At 33.7% G+C, this 19,109-nt stretch overlaps 1 protein-coding gene and 1 long non-coding RNA gene across 2 annotated transcripts; both read right to left on the reverse strand.

The window, feature by feature from the left end:
- Positions 1–398: 398 nt before the first annotated feature.
- LOC138326361 (uncharacterized) lies at positions 399–2,194 on the reverse strand. Its single transcript, XR_011208895.1, has 2 exons — positions 1,478–2,194; positions 399–963 (listed from the first exon to the last, which is right to left on the reverse strand). It is a non-coding gene; the product is annotated as an uncharacterized lncRNA (long non-coding RNA).
- Positions 2,195–5,034: 2,840 nt separating this feature from the next.
- Positions 5,035–17,609, reverse strand: LOC138325930 (serine-rich adhesin for platelets-like). Its single transcript, XM_069271953.1, has 2 exons — positions 17,472–17,609; positions 5,035–10,230 (listed from the first exon to the last, which is right to left on the reverse strand). Exon 2 carries the CDS (start codon positions 10,092–10,094, stop codon positions 6,780–6,782), a length of 3,315 nt encoding a protein of 1,104 aa, XP_069128054.1. The 5' UTR covers positions 10,095–10,230; positions 17,472–17,609; the 3' UTR covers positions 5,035–6,779.
- Between the last annotated feature and the right edge of the window lie 1,500 nt (positions 17,610–19,109).

A 19,109-nucleotide genomic window follows, 5' to 3' on the forward strand; every position in this document is an offset into this window, starting at 1 on the left:
ATTATCTAATTCATTGTTTAAATCGTGTGACAATAATTGATTAGAAAATTAATTATGCAACAACTACCTGTAGGTTTTTGCCCTCTTAAACACACAGTGTATACATATGTAAACTCTGTTTGTTCAGGGATGATTTAGTTCTTAGTTGATTCTCTACCATGGATACATTCATGTTATGCAATACAAGGATATGTTCTGGTATATGGAGAATGGGGTTAATTTCTTTTGTCTATTTGGGTTACATTTCTTACGTCTTTTTTTAGTTTTTGATCCGGTTATGAATGTCTATTTAACATTTTTGATTTTTTTCCCGTAATAACCAAAGTGGAGCAAAAAAAAAAAAAAAAAAAAAAAAAAAAAAACAACAAACAAATAAACAAACAAACAAAACACATATATCAAATTTAATTATTTTGAAGGTCAGTTTTATTTCTATATTTTTGTTCACGAGATTTTGACATATCCATTTGACCTACATAAGAAGAAATTATGTGTTATTGGCAACATAGTGTTCATGTTGAAATATCAATTCCTCTTAGCATTGCAATATTGATAATGTGGTATTTGAAATCTTCTGTTAACTTTCATTTGACCACGTGATTATTGCCCGTGATCAAGAAACGTCTGCTTTTCGAGGATCTAGATCTATATTGATGATTCATAACACTTAATATCACACATCACAAAAAACAAAACGATATTTCATAAATATGTATTTTTTCAAGATCGGTATGTCTCTAAAAACTGTTTAAGACAACAGTTATACCGTCGTCACAGGATTATTAGCAGATCAGGGCGCAGTAATTCCGATGTAGTCATGATTGATGTGAAGTGATCACAACATCAATATCCAGTCAAGCGGAAACAACCAAATCACCTTGACACAAAATCCAAACAATTGAACGATTTTCGGTTAATCTCAAGATTTGAAGACAGGCTGATCCCAAGAAACTATAATCACCACTGAAATTGGAAACGAACAAAGATGTGTTATATCATCAATAAAAACATAAGTTTTTCTTTTAATTTGGTAAACGCTGTTCAGAAAAAAGATAATCATTCTAGATAATAAGCATAGGATTTTAGCCGAAATAAAATCTACCCTTTAAAGATGCTTCGACGACAGAGCATAACCTATACTCGTTATTTAAATAATAATTAGTGTTTACTCATATAAATGTATGTCTAATTAACATAAAAAGTAATATATAAAATAACTTGTTTTGATTTAGATGGACTTCATTCCATATAGGGCAAAGTGTCATGGATTCTTTTCGGGACGCAATTAATCAATATTATTATTTTTATCTTAACGTAAAATATGAAGCTTAAACTTTTCAATTATGGTAATGGTGTAAAGTAAGTAACTTTTGTAACTGAAGAAAAATACTTATTCGTCAGCTCCTGTTTTTGATAGAAAAAAAATAGCATTCATCAGAGATGTAATACCTTTAAATAACCTGTAGTTAGAACTTACTTGTTGATATTGAAGTTCCTTCTTTTAGTTCCATCATTATATCACAGAGACTACTTTGAGGTTTTTAAGAAGTAAAGATTCGGACTGTTTTGTCTCACAATGAATGCCAACGTATCCGTCGTTACACTGACATGTACTGGAGCAGCTAGCTACATTGTCCACACACACTCCGTGTTTACACATGTCCCCCAAGGACGAGCACGTTATACACTTTACACTACTCGTGTCCAACTTTGATGGATCCATGTCCGGTTTGGTCATGTCAGATTCTCTCATGTTTTCAAACGATTTCAATATACTGAAGCTATGGACAGACACCACAAAGAGAGTAGTCAGTGTGATCAGCACTAAACTCCATCTGTAGTTTCGTTTACTCCTCAGCTTGCCAGCATTTCCTAGAATCCCACTGCTGTCGTCCATCCCCGAGTCCTGCTGTAATCTACTGTTAATTATATACTGATCGGTGTTCTCAACTTTACCAGTTGTGTTGTTCTAAGTCACGGTCAAGAACTAAAATTTGTCCCGTCAGAATTTTGTTTTTAACAGTTAAGTTTTAAGTTAAATCATTGTAGGATTACATAAACCGATTAATTGTCACCGAGTAAACACGCCCATTCTTCCACGACCCATTGTAACCACGAGGGCGTGAGTTAGCCGAAAACATTAGCCCTAATGGATGTCATCAATATCAGATGTTTGAGGTCACGTGTCACCTTATTGTTGGTTACGCGATCTGTCACATACCAAAGGTGTGCATCAGCCTAGTAGAGGGAGACAACGCTAAATCTACACCGGCTTATCTAAGTCTATGGAGTTTGAAAAATTTGAAAAATAGTTTTAATTCCTGTATATCTAGAACGTAACGTTCTGAGAGAGTTCGCATCTAATTTACATATCGTGTCATATACAAATCGAATCGTGATTATATAATCATATCTCTTACAATTTCGTATTGTATTTCTACTATAGTTAATTTGTCATATTATTGTAACTCCATTTGTATTCGTTGTAGTTTGATAAAGGGCAGACTTTCTAAAACATCTTAGCATGTTTTGTCTAAACAGTCGATATTCCATATAATGTCCATATGAATAAGTATTTTATCGATAAAATTCAAATAACTTCTCTGAAAACTACAACCTGGAGGTACATTGTTCGTCACGTGCCAATGCATCAAACGGATTTTTCTATTTATTTTCTTCTTTCTTTATTCACTTCGCCGTGTCTAAGTACGAACGTTGCGGCGGAACATACATAGAAGAACTGAGGCAGCATTTCTGTTGCTGGGTAGCATTGTTATCTTATATTTAGTAACATTTTTATTGTAATGTAACATGTAAATGTGAGCACAATATTATTGTAGGGGAACAGGGTAGATCTGACTGATTTTAATATTATATCGAGGGAATACATGTTATTGTGGTTATACCTTACTTTAAACATGAGGGAATATATTTCTATTGGTAGGTAACATGTTATTGTGTTACAATAAATTAAAAACAGTGTCCAAATTTCTCCTTCCTGCATAGTTATCCTGTAAAACAATGCCCTTATTCTTACAATGAAAGTGTGTTCCATGACAATAATAGTTTGTTCCCTCGTAGTAACGATTGGCCTCCTCCTAATACACATTTCGTTTTCATGTTGGCGCCGAATGGCACCAATATCGCATTCTATGACCAAGCTGTTACAGTGTGATAGATATTCCCATATATAAAAGATCATTATATCTATGATTATTTGATTAATGTCCCTATTATATATGTTTGATAAATGTCCCTATAAATATTGATGACATCTCTAAACATCGCACTAGCGATAATTACGAGTTATTACCCCTCTTATATCCTCTGCGCATGTATTTCCTTACACGTTAAACATAATGTTTTATTCAATGCTATTTCATGAAATATTACAAATGTAATATGCCTTTTATTTCATTTACATTATCTTTATTCAAAGTTTTAAGTTTTATGATAAATGACATCTTTATTAGGTTTGTTTTTCATCAACACCGTAAATCAATAATTACAGTGTGGTTGTATGCGCTATAATATCAATATCGGTTTTAAACCCTAATTTACAAATATAAGGCAAAGTTTTACAAGATAAATGATTTTTAGACCCGTTTCGTTCATATGAGACGATAGGAACACTGATTATTTCACATAATCCGTCTAATATCCAGTGAGTCGACCATTCAATATTTTTGCATATATCACCAGAGTAATATCACCTGGAGCGATTTTCATTGGCTAGGAATTCATCGTGACGTCGTGACTTAACATCAGTGAACAATGACCTGACGTCAGGTGTCGAGGACGTCATGATAAAATGGCGGCATTCGCTGCATCATTGCAACACATTTTGATGTTCTGATTCTTTGATTCTTCGAAATATGTGCTATTGTAGTTATGTAACACAACGTATCTTAAGTTTGTGGTAATTTCATGTGAGATTTTCTGAAACTCATCTCGAAATTTTAATTTTTGCACGCCAAGGATTGCAAAAATGAAAACTTCTAAATATAGTTTCATAAAATCTCATATGCAATGAAAAATCATTTAAGATCCTATATTTATGACGTAATATTCAGGTGAGCGTTGATTATATAATTAAAATGTAGCAAAGTCTACGTTTTAGTGACATACTTGTGTAAAATCGAATTTTCCCGGAAATAACGAGCCAATATCGTAATTATGGCGTTACTATCATAGTGACAATATCGTTTATCTCAGTGTATCGAGGTCTGGAACATATTTACAAACTCGTCATGTTTTTTTTATTATTGCCCTCTATGCACTATGAAATAGGTCAAAGTTACACCCATCTGACATCATATGACGGCTTGTTTTAAGTAACATGTTAACTCGTGCTACAATCGCCTTTTTAGATGACTATCTCCTTCTGTGGACATGCGATAGAATTCAACTTCATCTGTTACTTCGCTGTGTAATTTCATTATGATATTGGCTATCCTAATAATTAAGTGAAAACTGTGTTCATCTTAAAAAAACTTGCATTTTCATTTTCTTAATTTCGCAAACACAGTAGAAAATGATTATACAGAAGATGGGTATGGACTGTGAAAAGTCTGACGAAAGCCTTGAGAGTTTTCTCCGAAAATCGTCACAAAGATGTTCCAGTGACTATTTGTTCTCATTAAAAACAGGAGAAGACAAATAAGAATTTTCGTTAAGTTACAAAAGTTACTTACTTTACACCATTACCACTGTTGAAAAGTTTGAGCTTCTAATTTTACTTCAAGATAAAAAAAAAATTAATTGCGTCCCGCAAAAAATCCGTAGCACTATGTCCTATATGGACATGCACCAAAAGTAAAATAAAATATTATATAGATTTTTTTTTACAAAAGTCTAATATTGAAAAAGAAAACGTCTTCTCGTTTAAACGCGATATCTCGCCATATGTCGCTAAAAATAGTTATTTCATTTTAACGGGATATAAAAAAAAAAATTGAACATTATATTCTATTGAAATTATTGAATTGATTCTGTAATCAGGAACTGATAATAAAAGACAACGACAACACAACGTATATGTAAATACATTTAATAAGTCGCCAGCAACTTGCCAACACAATACATAACATTTCAATTCATGGTAAAACAATACACTATTACTGTCATCCGACCAATCACATAGGTTATTTCAAAAAATTATTGTTGAAGATGAGACAGACCAGAGAATCGAACGCATATTTAGTAATACGATACTTAATTAACCACATTATCTGTTATAATGATGAAGATGTTTGATTTTTACATTTCCTATATCAGTATGCGACATTGTATAACAAACTGATATGTTTGATACGTTAATCATCAAATATTGAAACAATAACATGAAATGTTGACACGGAGTACAGCAAATTCATGGTTTTAATTAATATTTACATCTTTTTCTTCTTCGGCTTGCTTTGTAAAGTCTAATTGTGTATACATTAGCGAACATACAGTCTATTCAGTAGTAACTATGGCAACCGTAGTTACCAGAGTTATTCTGTCAAAAGCTAAATCTAAAAACATGGAATAATGTCCATAGTGACTGCGTATACTCTAGTATGAAATCAGTTGGTTAAAGAACTCTAAAGTTAGTTGCCAAATACCAACTGGGTTCATACTACCATATACGCAGTCAAAATGAAGTTCAATCCTTAATTGAATAAATTGTCTAGTTTCAATCAAAATCAGAGCATAATATTAGCGTAATCAAGCGGTCAGTCATTCGATACGCTAAAAATACTAATACATATTTAAGAGGCTGCAGTTTAAATACACAAAAACCTTTTTGATCGTCTGATTTAATACATACCTACATTTTCTCTTTTTGACAGCGGACGACTGACATTTGAATATACTAACCATATCAATAATCGTGATATGGTATTTTTGAAACTATCTAGCTTTGAATCGTCTTATATTAAATAGTTCACTTTGTTTTCAAAATGGGAAATAAAATAAGCAGAAATATGTTGTATAAAAACTACATTTGATTAATGAAATATTTCAAAGCAGATTCTAGCTCATTTTGATCAATTTAGAAACGTTTCGAAGAAAAATGGAGACTGAACTTATTTGATTTCTCTTCCATAACAATGCTATACATGTCTGATATCCATATTAAGTGACAAGACTTTACGGTAATTTTGATTGATACAATGTACACACATATATATATCTATTTATAAATATCACACAACAATGCCTTGCCCCGAACAGCAACAAACAACGCCGGAGGATCTCTCAAACACATTTGGACACAAGGTATAACAACAATATCACATGTATGATCTGTAGGGGTGATAAAGAATGGCCGATAGACGTCGCCCTAAGCAACATCGCAACACTTTTACGAGTAGACATCACGACCCAACGTAATTATCCTGTCCCGCTACAAGTCACGCTTCTGATCGAGACATGTGGGGCTACCTGTCACATCTCTTACTTTTTGACCTTGCATTTATACTCCAGGTACTATAGCTTTACATAATGTTATGAATCATAGTGACAATGAGAAAAAAATGATTTGAATCTAAAAATAATAACTTTAAATTTGCCATAATGTTTAAAATCCAAATTTGATAGATGCATATTTCATTATTGTTTGAGATTCTTGTTTTGAAATATTGAAACAAAATGTTAAGTAGTTTCTGTCCATGTAAATCTAACAATACACCAATTGTATGGTCCGTAACAGAACAATGTGGTGATGAAAATGTCTATGATAAAGTTTCTCACGGTAAGATTTCAATGATCCCAGTTCTGACCAACACACACTTTTAACTCGTTTTATCCTCACCTGGGAATTCTGTGGTAGCAGTCAATAAGGGGAAAACATTCACAGAATCCCCGATCGTCTTTTTGTTATTTTTGGTGTCAATTTTCACTTTGCTAGTATTTTTGACACCAGATTGACGACTGCTCACGCCTTCGTGTAAATCTGTCGCTGGCGGGATTGTATATGGCTTTAGAGTCGAGGTTGAGTCGACGATAAAGTTGCCAACCATATCCTCATTTCCATAAAAAGCAGCCACATCGTTACTACCAGAAGTATTTTGATTAGCGTATTTCTCAGTTTTGGATTCTTTGCTTTTATTGATTGCATGAGTTTCACTTCCTAACCTACGTTCCAGATTCATATAAGATTTTTCACCTTTGCTTGGTTTATTAGACGATGTTGAAGTTGACCAATCTCTGTCTGTCACTATTTTTTCTGAAAACGATCCAGTACTTTGACTACTGACTGGTTTTACAGTTGTAGTCGGTTTTGGCAGTAAATTTCCTAACCCATAAATCTTACGTAATATACGAGCTATTGCAGAAGTAGAATCTGGGCGATCAAAGGCAGAAGTATCCTTTTCTGAATTGTGAGCGAGACCCGCCGTGAAAGTTGTAGGTTCAGGCAGTGCCTTACGGTCATTAGTAGAGACAATAGCAGGGTCGGTCGTAGTTGAAATTACCGAAATTTTATTGAAAATTGGTATTTTTACAACCGTTTCCTCGCTCATTTCAAAATCATTACTTTGCAACTCATTGTTGTTTGTAGTTCCAAGCGTTTCCTTAGATTCCGTAGGTAAGGTAATTGTGTTATTTTTAACTGAATCGGTAGCTGTCTTCTGAGTGTTTGTAGCGGTCGTTAATTCAATAGTTTCCTGTGCTGTCACCGGTCTCCTATCCATGTGATCAGAATTGGAATCCTGAAAAATTGGATCCATAATATCTGACTTTGCAGTAATGTTTTGTTTTTCTTTTGGAGTCGATATATACTTTTTGTCCGTTGTCACAGAACTCCTGGAATCGAGTTCATCTTTAGTTGATGAAAGTATTGTTTGCACGTACACAAGTAAAGTTTTTAGTTTTTCTAATGTAGAAGCCGTAGTAGCCAGAACAGAGTCACTAGTTTTATTTACTTTTGCTTCCACTGATTTCTCGGCGCTGACTAAAGTCGTTTGATCCTTGCGCTGTATTATATCAATGTTTGGCTTTGGATAAGATATAAATTGTGCAGCGGTGGTCACTGTAGATGTGGTAATAACAGGTGTTTTTGTAGGTGTCACATTTCTTCTTTGGTTCTTAGATTCGGACGTTATACCAGTTTTTATGCTGCCATTCTCTTTCTTGGCATCTATCAGTGAATTTGGAGGAATGAACTTTTTGTACAGAACAGCCGCCAAATATATATTTTCCGTCGGCAGTTTGCTCTCAGATGTCGATGACACTCTCTTGTCTGTAGTTCTAACGTTTGCTGGTGAAGCCTCCGATATTGATGACACCTTGTTACTTTTCCCGAGTGAATCAATTGATGTTGTTTTGTTCGCTGTAGACTGAGTAAAGGACAGCGATGTTTGATTTGATTTTACCACAGGAGGAGCACTAACGGTTTTAGTTAATACAGATGAAACCATTTGAGGAAGGGTTACATCAGAAGTTTTCCTATGCAGTTCCGTCTGTGTAAGTCCTTTTTCACTCGACCCGAAAATTTCTTTCTTCGCTTCCATAGTCTGTAAAACGTCTTTATCCATCACAAGAGCCAGGTTTTCTCTCGGAACCTTATTAGAATATGCATTTGGTTCATAACCTGAGGCCACCCACCGATCTGCGTCCTCCACAGTACTTTTTACATTCCTAGAGGAAATCAGCGGTACAGCCGATTCCTCAGACTTTGTTGGTATTTTAATCCCTCGCCAGAGCTGCGCGGCTGATCTTGTGATGCCTGATTCAGTTTGGTGGTCCACGCCACCAGATTCACCAGCAATGGGAATATCTTTGATTAAAACTTCTCCGTTTGATGATGGAATTGAACTCATCACCGACTGTGAAATACGTGAAGTGCTGACGTCCTTATTTTTGAGTATTGGGATTTCTACAGGCGACGCCGGACTACCTGATAAAGGCTTTGTTTTTGAACTGGCAATGATTATTTTCGTTATAACCGTTTTAGCGATACCAATCTTCTCCGAACTACCGTTTCCAGATTGATTAGAAACTCCTGTCGTATTCTCTACCGTCACGTTTTCTCCTGTCGATATGTTAAAACCAGTACTTATATTGTCAGTTGCGGCTTTAATTTGGGCATTTTTAGGCTTATTGGGTTTAGCTTTGCTGACGTCATTACCCGTACTCGGTTTAAGTAGTTCTTTTGTATCTGTAAGCTGTGACTGGACCTCTCCTGTAGGCTTGTGGGTTGTGGTGGATGTTGTTATGTTCGGCGTCGTTGTTGAGTTTTTATAAGTTTTTGTTTTTTGAACTGGACTTTTAGTTGTTGTTTCAGCACTACTTGTGTTTTCTGGTTTGGTAGAAACATTATCCATTTTATATCCCGTGCTGTTGGAAATCGATGTATTCGGGTGTGGTTTCTGACTGATGGTTGTGCTTGGTTTTTCTGTGGTAGTGGTGGTGGTAGTGGATGTAGTTTGTGCTTTATTGGACAGAGTACCAGTGCGGTTTGCTTTACTCACAGCACTGCTAGTTCCGGCTTTTGTCACATTCTTATTTGCACCATGGACGACAGTGTTTGGTTTTGTCGTACTTTTAGGAGCAGGAGTGCTGCTTTTGACAGTCTGTGAAGTTTTAACAGGTGTAACGTTGCTAGGCGACACACCATGGTTACTTGGCGAACTCTTCCCATCAGTAGCTGTTTTAGAAAGCGCAGTTTCACCATTGCCATTGGATCGGAGCCCTTTGAATAATTTCATGATAACACCAAGTGCCGGTTTTTTTGGTGGTGAATGAAAATGCTTTTCTTTGCCATTATCATCATTCCCATTGTCTTTGTTGTCATTACCATTGTCATTACTGTTACCGTTGTAATCCTCTACGATTCTAGTCTCGCAAAACCTTCCTTTGTAATGCTTTGTACAACGACAAGAACCGGCACACCCTTCGCCTTCTCCTTCTCCCGGCACACACGTGCCTCCGTTACCACAAATACCGGGGAATAACGTACAAAACTGTTTATTACACTCCATTTTAGCTTTTCCTGTCAATTCTGGAGCTGTGGTTTTAGTATCTGGGATCGGAACTCCAACCACTCCGTTTGTAAGCAAAATAACAAGTAAACATATTTTGCTTTTGAATATGATTTTAAAATCCATGCTTCCAAATCAGAAGGCTTGTTTCAAAGATGATGGAAATATGTGCCTCCCTCCTTTGTCTTCAGTGTCATAGATTTTGTCCTTTCAATGTGAAGGGTCCATATGAGTGAATCACCACACCGACTTGATATGATGCCTGTAACACAAAATAAATACATAAGTAAATCATTTACTGTATACCATTCAAGCCGCTTAATTGATTAATTTCAGTGAAAGTCCTAAAATAATGAAAATATTAGAACTACTTCAAGCATCAGTAAATTTACAGAGAAAATGGAGAAAATACGAATCAAAATTACCGCCACTTACATATTTAAATTGTATCAAATTGTATTGTATAAAAATGTCTAAAAAAGAAATCCTTGTCAAGAATATGTCAATAGATTTTAAGATCATTCGAGAAATTATACTTTTTCGCCTGTTGAACTGATAATCAGTATTATTTTCATTATTTTCTTACCTAGGCAAACAAACTTATTACAGTCGATTATGACTATCAATTGTTTTGGTGACACCTGAATTTCATTATCTGACTAACTGACACGGGGGCGGAGAAGGAAGTGTATGGTGGGCGTGTATCCATCAACTACCAGTCGTTTATTAGGATGCCAGACACAGCAGTAGGAAGTATCCATTAGTATCAGCGAATCACCAGTCATTTACGCTAATGAGAGAGTACTTTCACATAATATTTGTTATAATAAAAAATCATAAATAGGCACTGTTCCTGTTACCGTATTTTTGTACAATAAATATTACTACTTTTTCAGCTTTAAGCTTAATTAGCAATAGACTATAGTCAGTATTTTAAACTTTTAATTTAATTGTAAGTTTTATCTTATGCTAGTTTTGATAGTTTATGTCATCATTATTTTGCTTAATATTTGCGGTCATGTATATATATATATATATATATAAGAAATAAAAACAATAACGACTGACTAGTGAGCGCTTTCGCTCCATTCAAGGGAGCTCTTCAGACACCTCTAGACATTTTAGTCTGAAGAGCTCCCTTGAATGGGGCGAAAGCGCTCACTAGTCAGTCGTTATTGTTTTTATTTCTTATAGATTTCGTCCGTAAGGATTTTTCTTTAGATTTATCATATATATATATATGTATCATTCTATTTGAACAGGAGAAGTTTATAATATATGTTAATATCATTTGTATATATGCAAATAAAATGTCTAGATACAAAAATCACAAATAGGTGCCAGTTATCTGCGGACTAAATAAGTAACCAGTACTAAACATCATTGTCTACAAGTCAAACGCGCTATTTTAAACCTCATATTTTTCTGTATGAAAAGTATTTATGATTTTTCTACTTTTTTAAGTTTTGAGAGATCGACTTCATTTTAACATTAGATATTTTACCACATCCATCTTGTTTGTTTACAGAGGTTTACAGCCGTGACCATACACACAAGGGCGTTTCTTAATTATATATATTATACTTTGTCAAAATCTCGACAGCTTTATAGTAATACAAAAGAGGCGAGTGTGAGAAAAACGATGACATTTAAAACAATATCAAAAAAAATGTCCATAAACAAGTGGCGTATTTTAATTCAAATGCGTACAGATTTTAATGAATGCGTTTACATTTGTGTATATAATCTCAACCAGGAAATACGAATAAGAATATGGCTTAGCATGTGAACACCAAGCTAAGATATGATTTGATAAACACGGCATTTCATAGAGGAAATCAATGCTAAAGGAACCCAAAGGACCATATTTTTTTTATATATTTTACTATTATATTATATCATATGCTTCACCCTTTAAGGTTCTGTTACCTTTTGTCTAATTAATCTGATATCTGTTTGGATATAACGGCTCTTAATATTTTACAGCATATGTTATTTAAACCTTTCTAGTTCCAATACGTACTTCACACTGACTACACAGTTATTTACTCTTTTTAAATATCAAACAAATCCTGCTTTGACCAGTTAGGAACAAAGCTATACCAATTATCCTCTGAGCGATATATAAATTCCAACATTTCAGAATCAATTTTTTCTTGTTTTTAGCCATGGCAAAGGTTGATTCAAGACAAGTAGTCATGCGTTTGGCACACTTCAAAACCATCAGTCACTGGTAACGGAGAAAAAGATAAGTTCTTAGGACTATAATTTTAAAAAAAACTCGTGTGAAGTTTGGTAGTCTGCAATTTTCGACTGTGATCAATGCCACATCGGACACCTCGCGCGTGATGCTCCAGTCGCCTGACTGGGGTCAGCATAGCGAAGGTTGACCTTGGGATAGTGACCGAACACGTGACCTCGCCATTAACCTATTTAAGGAGTGATCTGTCTTGCTGTAGGAGGTGATCAATACTTTACCTGCTATATTTACCTGTATAACAATTTGCAAGTGACACAACACAGGTAAAACATATCCCTTATTGTCTCCTCAGACACTAGGTCGGTCACTCGGATGTCCGAGAATCAAAAAGATAAACAACTAGATTTTTGAGGTGTGAAAATAGACCCATAGACAGTTGATAAAGATGTCTGAAATAGTACCGGATGTATCGTCTGAGTTAACTGACTCTGTCCGGTCATTAAGACATCTGATTTGATAAATCTTGTTAAAGTTGTTTCCGTTCAACTTACGTAATATGTAATGTGCGACATATTCATTAACCGGACATTGATGTAAAATATTGATAGATATGTTTTTATGTAGACCTGTTATACACCAACGAGATGTTTATCCAATTTAAAAAGCAATCTCATTTTGATCCCAATCAACTTGTAGTTATCTACATGATACCACAGAACATCTATTCATCAGCAGTATTTCATCCATGTGTCACAGGATATAAAAATACTTATTTCTCACTATTTTGATTAGCCTTCTTTGCTAATGTTTTAGAACTATTTAACAATGTGAAGTGGGACAGAAACAGGATAATCATTATCACACTATCGATATAATGTCGACTCAAGTGTGATGCAGGGATACTGCTTTGAAGAAATTTGGGATAAAAACTTGGGAAATTGAAATCAACCACCATGCGTGGTATTATAAACGTCAAGGTTAGATCTAGCTAAAATGTTGGTTTTAGCTTAAAACCGAGAGTTAATATTCCTGTTCTTTCCTTCCAGAATTTGATTACAACTACGGACTTTCTGAACAATTTTCAATCGAATCATTCATGGCTTGTACTCTCAGTACCAGAGGAGCACTTCAGAATGTCGTAAATATTAGCCACTGCTTTGGAACGTCCCACAATCCAACACCAATACAGTTTCGTCAATCAATGGTAGTTATATTTCACAACATTCTGAGTATGTCAGACGCTTGTTATTTATGTGATCCGTACATCACTCACGAATACAAGTATAAATAGAATACTCTGAAGTATTAACATTTATTGGGCATTCATGTTGGTATATATATCATCTAGCATCATGTACTTTCAAAAGAGGTAATAATGCCGGTGTTTGAGTATGATGTGATGGACAGAGAGGTGACAGGGGCGATAGAGTTGTTTTTTCTATCCCACCTTATGATACACTCATGGAATGACAATTTCGTCCAGGGAGACCTTATGTATATATAGCTTATTTAGTTGGCACCGCCCAGATATACCGTCCAAGTCATGATAATGTAAAATTACGAACAGTCTGTATACTACATCAAACATAGATCAATAAACATAGGTACAATTGGTTAATTTAAATAGTTTTGTTTATTTGTAATAATTATATCGTTTGGTTATAAGTTATAATTTTGATATATAAAATAAGATGGATAAATAAATTGAATAAAAAAAACCAGGAAAAATACAATAAAAATATGCAAACTAAATAAATATATAATTAACGATAGAAAAATCAAACACGTGCAATTTCAGTAGACTATGATTCTAAATAAATCAAAGGCCATCTGTGCACTATAGCAACCAATTATTTCTTTGGTGGTCTAACTAAAATACTTCACAGTGTGGTTACCTTTTATTTAAGTTTGCTTTTTCAGTCAAGCTTACGCTGTAGGGCAAATACATAACTATTTATACAACATTACGTAAGATTCACAAATTCCTATTATAAACAGTAGTCACATATGCCTCAACATCTCACATTTATTTAACTATTCAGTTGTCCTATTACTTTCAAAATCTCGTGTCAGTTTATTTTCCATTTTTATTAGGAATATTCCTTTTCTATACTCCTATCTTTCTGGTAATCTTTTATTCATTTTCTAGCCTGTGAATATTTTTTCTCCAGTTTGTGATTTTTAAGGCGTACTGTGTTTGTTCTTTAGTTCCTCTTTTCTTTATTTTCTTTATCAATTTCTGTTTTCTATTCTTTCATAAAAAATTTAATGAGACACCATTGTTAAAAGTAGAAACTTATCCTTGACCTATATACTGTCTACTCCCGATATATTGTACAATTGGACACTATTTATGTTTCCTATAGACGTCACAATAGAGTTATATGACGTCTGTTCGGTATACCTCTAAGGTGTACAGTGAATATTTCTCAGCTGGAGTCTCTATCAATGGTTCACACGCTCACATGTCGAACGGGTTATTAATGACCTTGTCATACGTCATCCGACGTGATATCGTCATTGTTCGATGACGACATCGATGGCGTAACAGATCAATATGTCAGTAATATAGGCCAAATAACATTTGTTTTCTCTGTTTTTGGTAATTGATTTCACAGACACCGACATGTGTTTACCTATCATTGATATTGTACTGTATTGTTGTGTTTACCTGTAATTGATATTGTACTGTATTGTTGTGTTTACCTGTAATTGATATTGTACTGTATTGTTGTGTTTACCTGTAATTGATATTGTACTGTATTGGTGTGTTTACCTGTAATCGATATTGTACTGTATTGTTGTGTTTACCTGTAATCGATATTGTACTGTATTGTTGTGTTTACCTGTAATTGATATTGTACTTTATTGTTGTGTTTACCTGTAATTGATATTGTACTGTATTGTTGTGTTTACCTGTAATTGATATTGTACTGTATTGTTGTGTTTACCTGTAATTGATATTGTACTGTATTGTTGTGTTTACCTGTAATTGATATTGTACTGTATTGTTGTTGTGTTTACCTGTAATTGATATTGTACTGTATTGTTGTGTTTACCTGTAATTGATATTGTACTGTATTGGTGTGTTTACCTGTAATCGATATTGTACTGTATTGTTGTGTTTACCTGTAATTGATATTGTACTGTATTGTTGTGTTTACCTGTAATTGATATTGTACTGTATTGTTGTGTTTACCTGTAATTGATATTGTACTGTATTGTTGTGTTTACCTGTAATTGATATTGTACTGTATTGTTGTGTTTACCTGTAATTGATATTGTACTGTATTGTTGTGTTTACCTGTAATTGTATTGTACTGTATTGTGTGTGTTTACCTGTAATTGATATTGTACTGTATTGTTGTGTTTACCTGTAATTGATATTGTACTGTATTGTTGTGTTTACCTGTAATTGATATTGTACTGTATTGGTGTGTTTACCTGTAATCGATATTGTACTGTATTGTTGTGTTTACCTGTAATTGATATTGTACTGTATTGTTGTGTTTACCTGTAATTGATATTGTACTGTATTGTTGTGTTTACCTGTAATTGATATTGTACTGTATTGTTGTGTTTACCTGTAATTGATATTGTACTGTATTGTTGTGTTTACTTGTAATTGATATTGTACTGTATTGTTGTGTTTACCTGTAATGATATTGTACTGTATTGTTGTGTTTACCTGTAATTGATATTGTACTGTATTGATGTGTTTACCTGTAATCGATATTGTACTGTATTGTTGTGATATTGTACTGTATTGTTGTGTTTACCTGTAATTGATATTGTACTGTATTGTTGTGTTTACCTGTAATTGATATTGTACTGTATTGTTGTGTTTACCTGTAATTGATATTGTATTGTATTGTTGTCTTTACCTGTAATTGATATTGTACTGTATTGTTGTGTTTACCTGTAATTGATATTGTATTGTATTGTTGTCTTTACCTGTAATTGATATTGTACTGTATTGTTGTGTTAACCTGTAATTGATATTGTACTGTATTGTTGTGTTTACCTGTATTTGTTATTGTACTGTATTGTTGTGTTTACCTGTAATTCATTGCTAAAACCTCTTAAGAACGAGGTCAATTGCACTTAAAAAACCGACTGGAATCTTGAAATATCGATATTAGCATATTGTCTCTATATTGAGGATAAATATTATACAAAAACTAACTTTTCTGTTTGTCGCAAATTAATGTATTTATTCCATTTATCACTTTAAAGTATAACAAACAAAAAACTATAAAAAAAAAAAAAAAAATTAGAACTGACAGATTACTGTAAAAAAAATACCAAACAAACTTAATTAAAATAATAGGATGTGGTAAAAATGTCAACATAGTAATCATTTGTCTTACCACGCCATCACAATGTCATGGTCGTTTTTGATAAATGCAATACATACTACGTTAAAGTATGAATAAAAAATAAAACTGAGAATAAAAAAGATATTGAAGGATAAGACAGTAATATTACAAATTAGTGTCAAACTGAAATAATCCTAAAGATGATAATGCAAATTTAAAAAAACAGTCAAACAAATTGAAAATAGTAATCCAAGAATCGTTTATTAGACATTCCCCTGTCGAAGACCGCCATTGTCTTTGAATTTCTTTCTCTCTCTACAAGAATTCTAACACACCCTTACAATTTTCATTTTGTGTTTTCAATCTCAAATTCATGTTTTCACTTGCATTGTCAGCTTGAGGGTTATACTTAGACAGAAAAAGAAAACATTACAAATTTCGGGTCATTTTTGATAGACAAAGAAAATTAAGTATGACGGAATGTTTCGTTATCCAGACAGTAACTCATTTGTTTGTCATCGTCCTATTATGGTCAGTGTTCCCCTTTCCCATAGGGTTTCAGAGATGTACGCAGGACGAATGTCGCCGGTTATGTAACACAAGACGTTTACTCTCCCGGAACCTTATTTCCCGTGTGAATTTGTTTAACTTTCCTATATAATTACTTAATTCCGTCGATAAATTCTCCCTCAAACATGCATTCGTTACTTTAAGATACAATACCACATCTACATAATGCATTCTACAAGATGTACGGTTGTTCATATGTAGGAAACTTTCATTTCAAAATTGAATAAAAAAAAATAATAAAAAGTTTGAGATTTAAAGTAAATACATTGTTCAAAAACTTTAAATACAAAAAGGAAATATCAGCAAATGATGACATTGCTAATGATTGTGTCAATTTGTGTGTAACATCTAAACACGCACATTTAAACATATATGATAGATGTTCATTCTCTTGTTTCTGGCATCAAACCTTACCTTAAGGCGAAAGAAGTACATCCAATTTAAGAGATAACGAAAGCATATCTAATTCACACGAGCCGTCCTTTATATGGCTAATTGTAACATCCAATATCTCGTACAGGGTGTAGAAGGAGTGAAAGAAGAATGGTGTGTCCATCAAGCCAATAGACAGGTGATAGTGTGACGTCACGGCCAGTGTGTGCTAGCCTGGGTAATGAGGATGTCATTTATTGCAGCCAACACCATCTTGATGACATGCGTGATTAATCACAGGTAAAAACACAGGTAAACGTCTCTAGCCTGACTATCATTGCTGAAATGCGTTAGTAGAGGAGACGCGTAAAAAACTGACCGCATTATCATGGAGTTTTCATTCATTAATGTTTCCATTCACGCCGACTCATTAGCTAGCTTTTACACATTTCATTAATTAGCCTACAATATTTAGACCATATGTTTGGTAACAGTGGTTTGAGCGACGTTTCCGTGGATTTAATATTCAGTCTGATGTCTGTGAACTAACTAAGGAGGTGTGTCCGCTTTCATAAACTTTCGTAATAATAAAATTTAGACCATAATAAATTTCAGATGACTGGGTTAATATTTTGATTTCTTAGAACTCATATATTGATAAAATAAACGATAAAGTAAAACTTTCAAAATGCATGCAGATCAGGTCATTTTTTCATCTTATTATTCTTGTCTTTTCTTTTTACAAAATAACAATTTTAATCATTTTTATAGAAATCAAATCATAGTGTAATCCCCCATTTTCCATTGTTATATTCCTAAAGACGTATTTATCATTCGTGTTTTTAACTTTGGCATATTATATTATTTTATTAATTTAAGATTCTTTTCGAATATTTAAGTGGGTTATTTCCTGGACTGAAGTCTAGTTCGCTAGCCGCCCTTTCCTTGTCAGATATAACACTGTACATGTAATTATGTACATTACGGCATATGTGGCCATGACCTATGTCCCCAGGCAGCCTCGTTATCAGTGCAGTCTCACGTGTACATGTTCTTACTAGCCATTAACTTGGTTACTTGCTTATATTGTGTATAGCTTGCAAATTGCTGTTTAAAACAAATGCAATATTATTTAAAAATAGGTTGCTATTTGAGATTCCTGAATGTCCGGTAAAGACACATTACGAAAATGTTTTAGGACACACGTACTTAAGATAAATACTAAAAATATCATAACAAAAAGATTAAAAGCAAACTCTGTTTCTTTTATTTAAAACTAAATAATGTAATGTAAGTAAAAAATACCTTCCTGCATTCAAGAAATAACATTTAGATTTTGTCCAGGTTGTACGAAAATAATGATAAAATGTGTAAAATGCAATCCTAGAAATTGCTTGTGCTCATTATCACAACACTTCAATAAAAAAAAATCTGAGAGACTTATGAGTAAATAACATATTCGCCTATGCCAGATTTTTCCTTCCCTAAAATACATGTTTTTCCTACTTTCCGTATTTGTCAGCTTGAGACACATTATCGTAAATATGTATTCGTGCAGCTGTTTTCTCTTGTATAATTCACCAGCGTTACTTAAGGGACCAAATTGAGACAAAATATGAATAGCTAATTATTAGGATACATACATTTGACTGATATGAATCCTTTGAAGTTAAAGCGTAG

This window comes from Argopecten irradians, chromosome 6, assembly GCF_041381155.1.
Source record: "Argopecten irradians isolate NY chromosome 6, Ai_NY, whole genome shotgun sequence".
Lineage (NCBI taxonomy): Eukaryota > Metazoa > Mollusca > Bivalvia > Pectinida > Pectinidae > Argopecten > Argopecten irradians.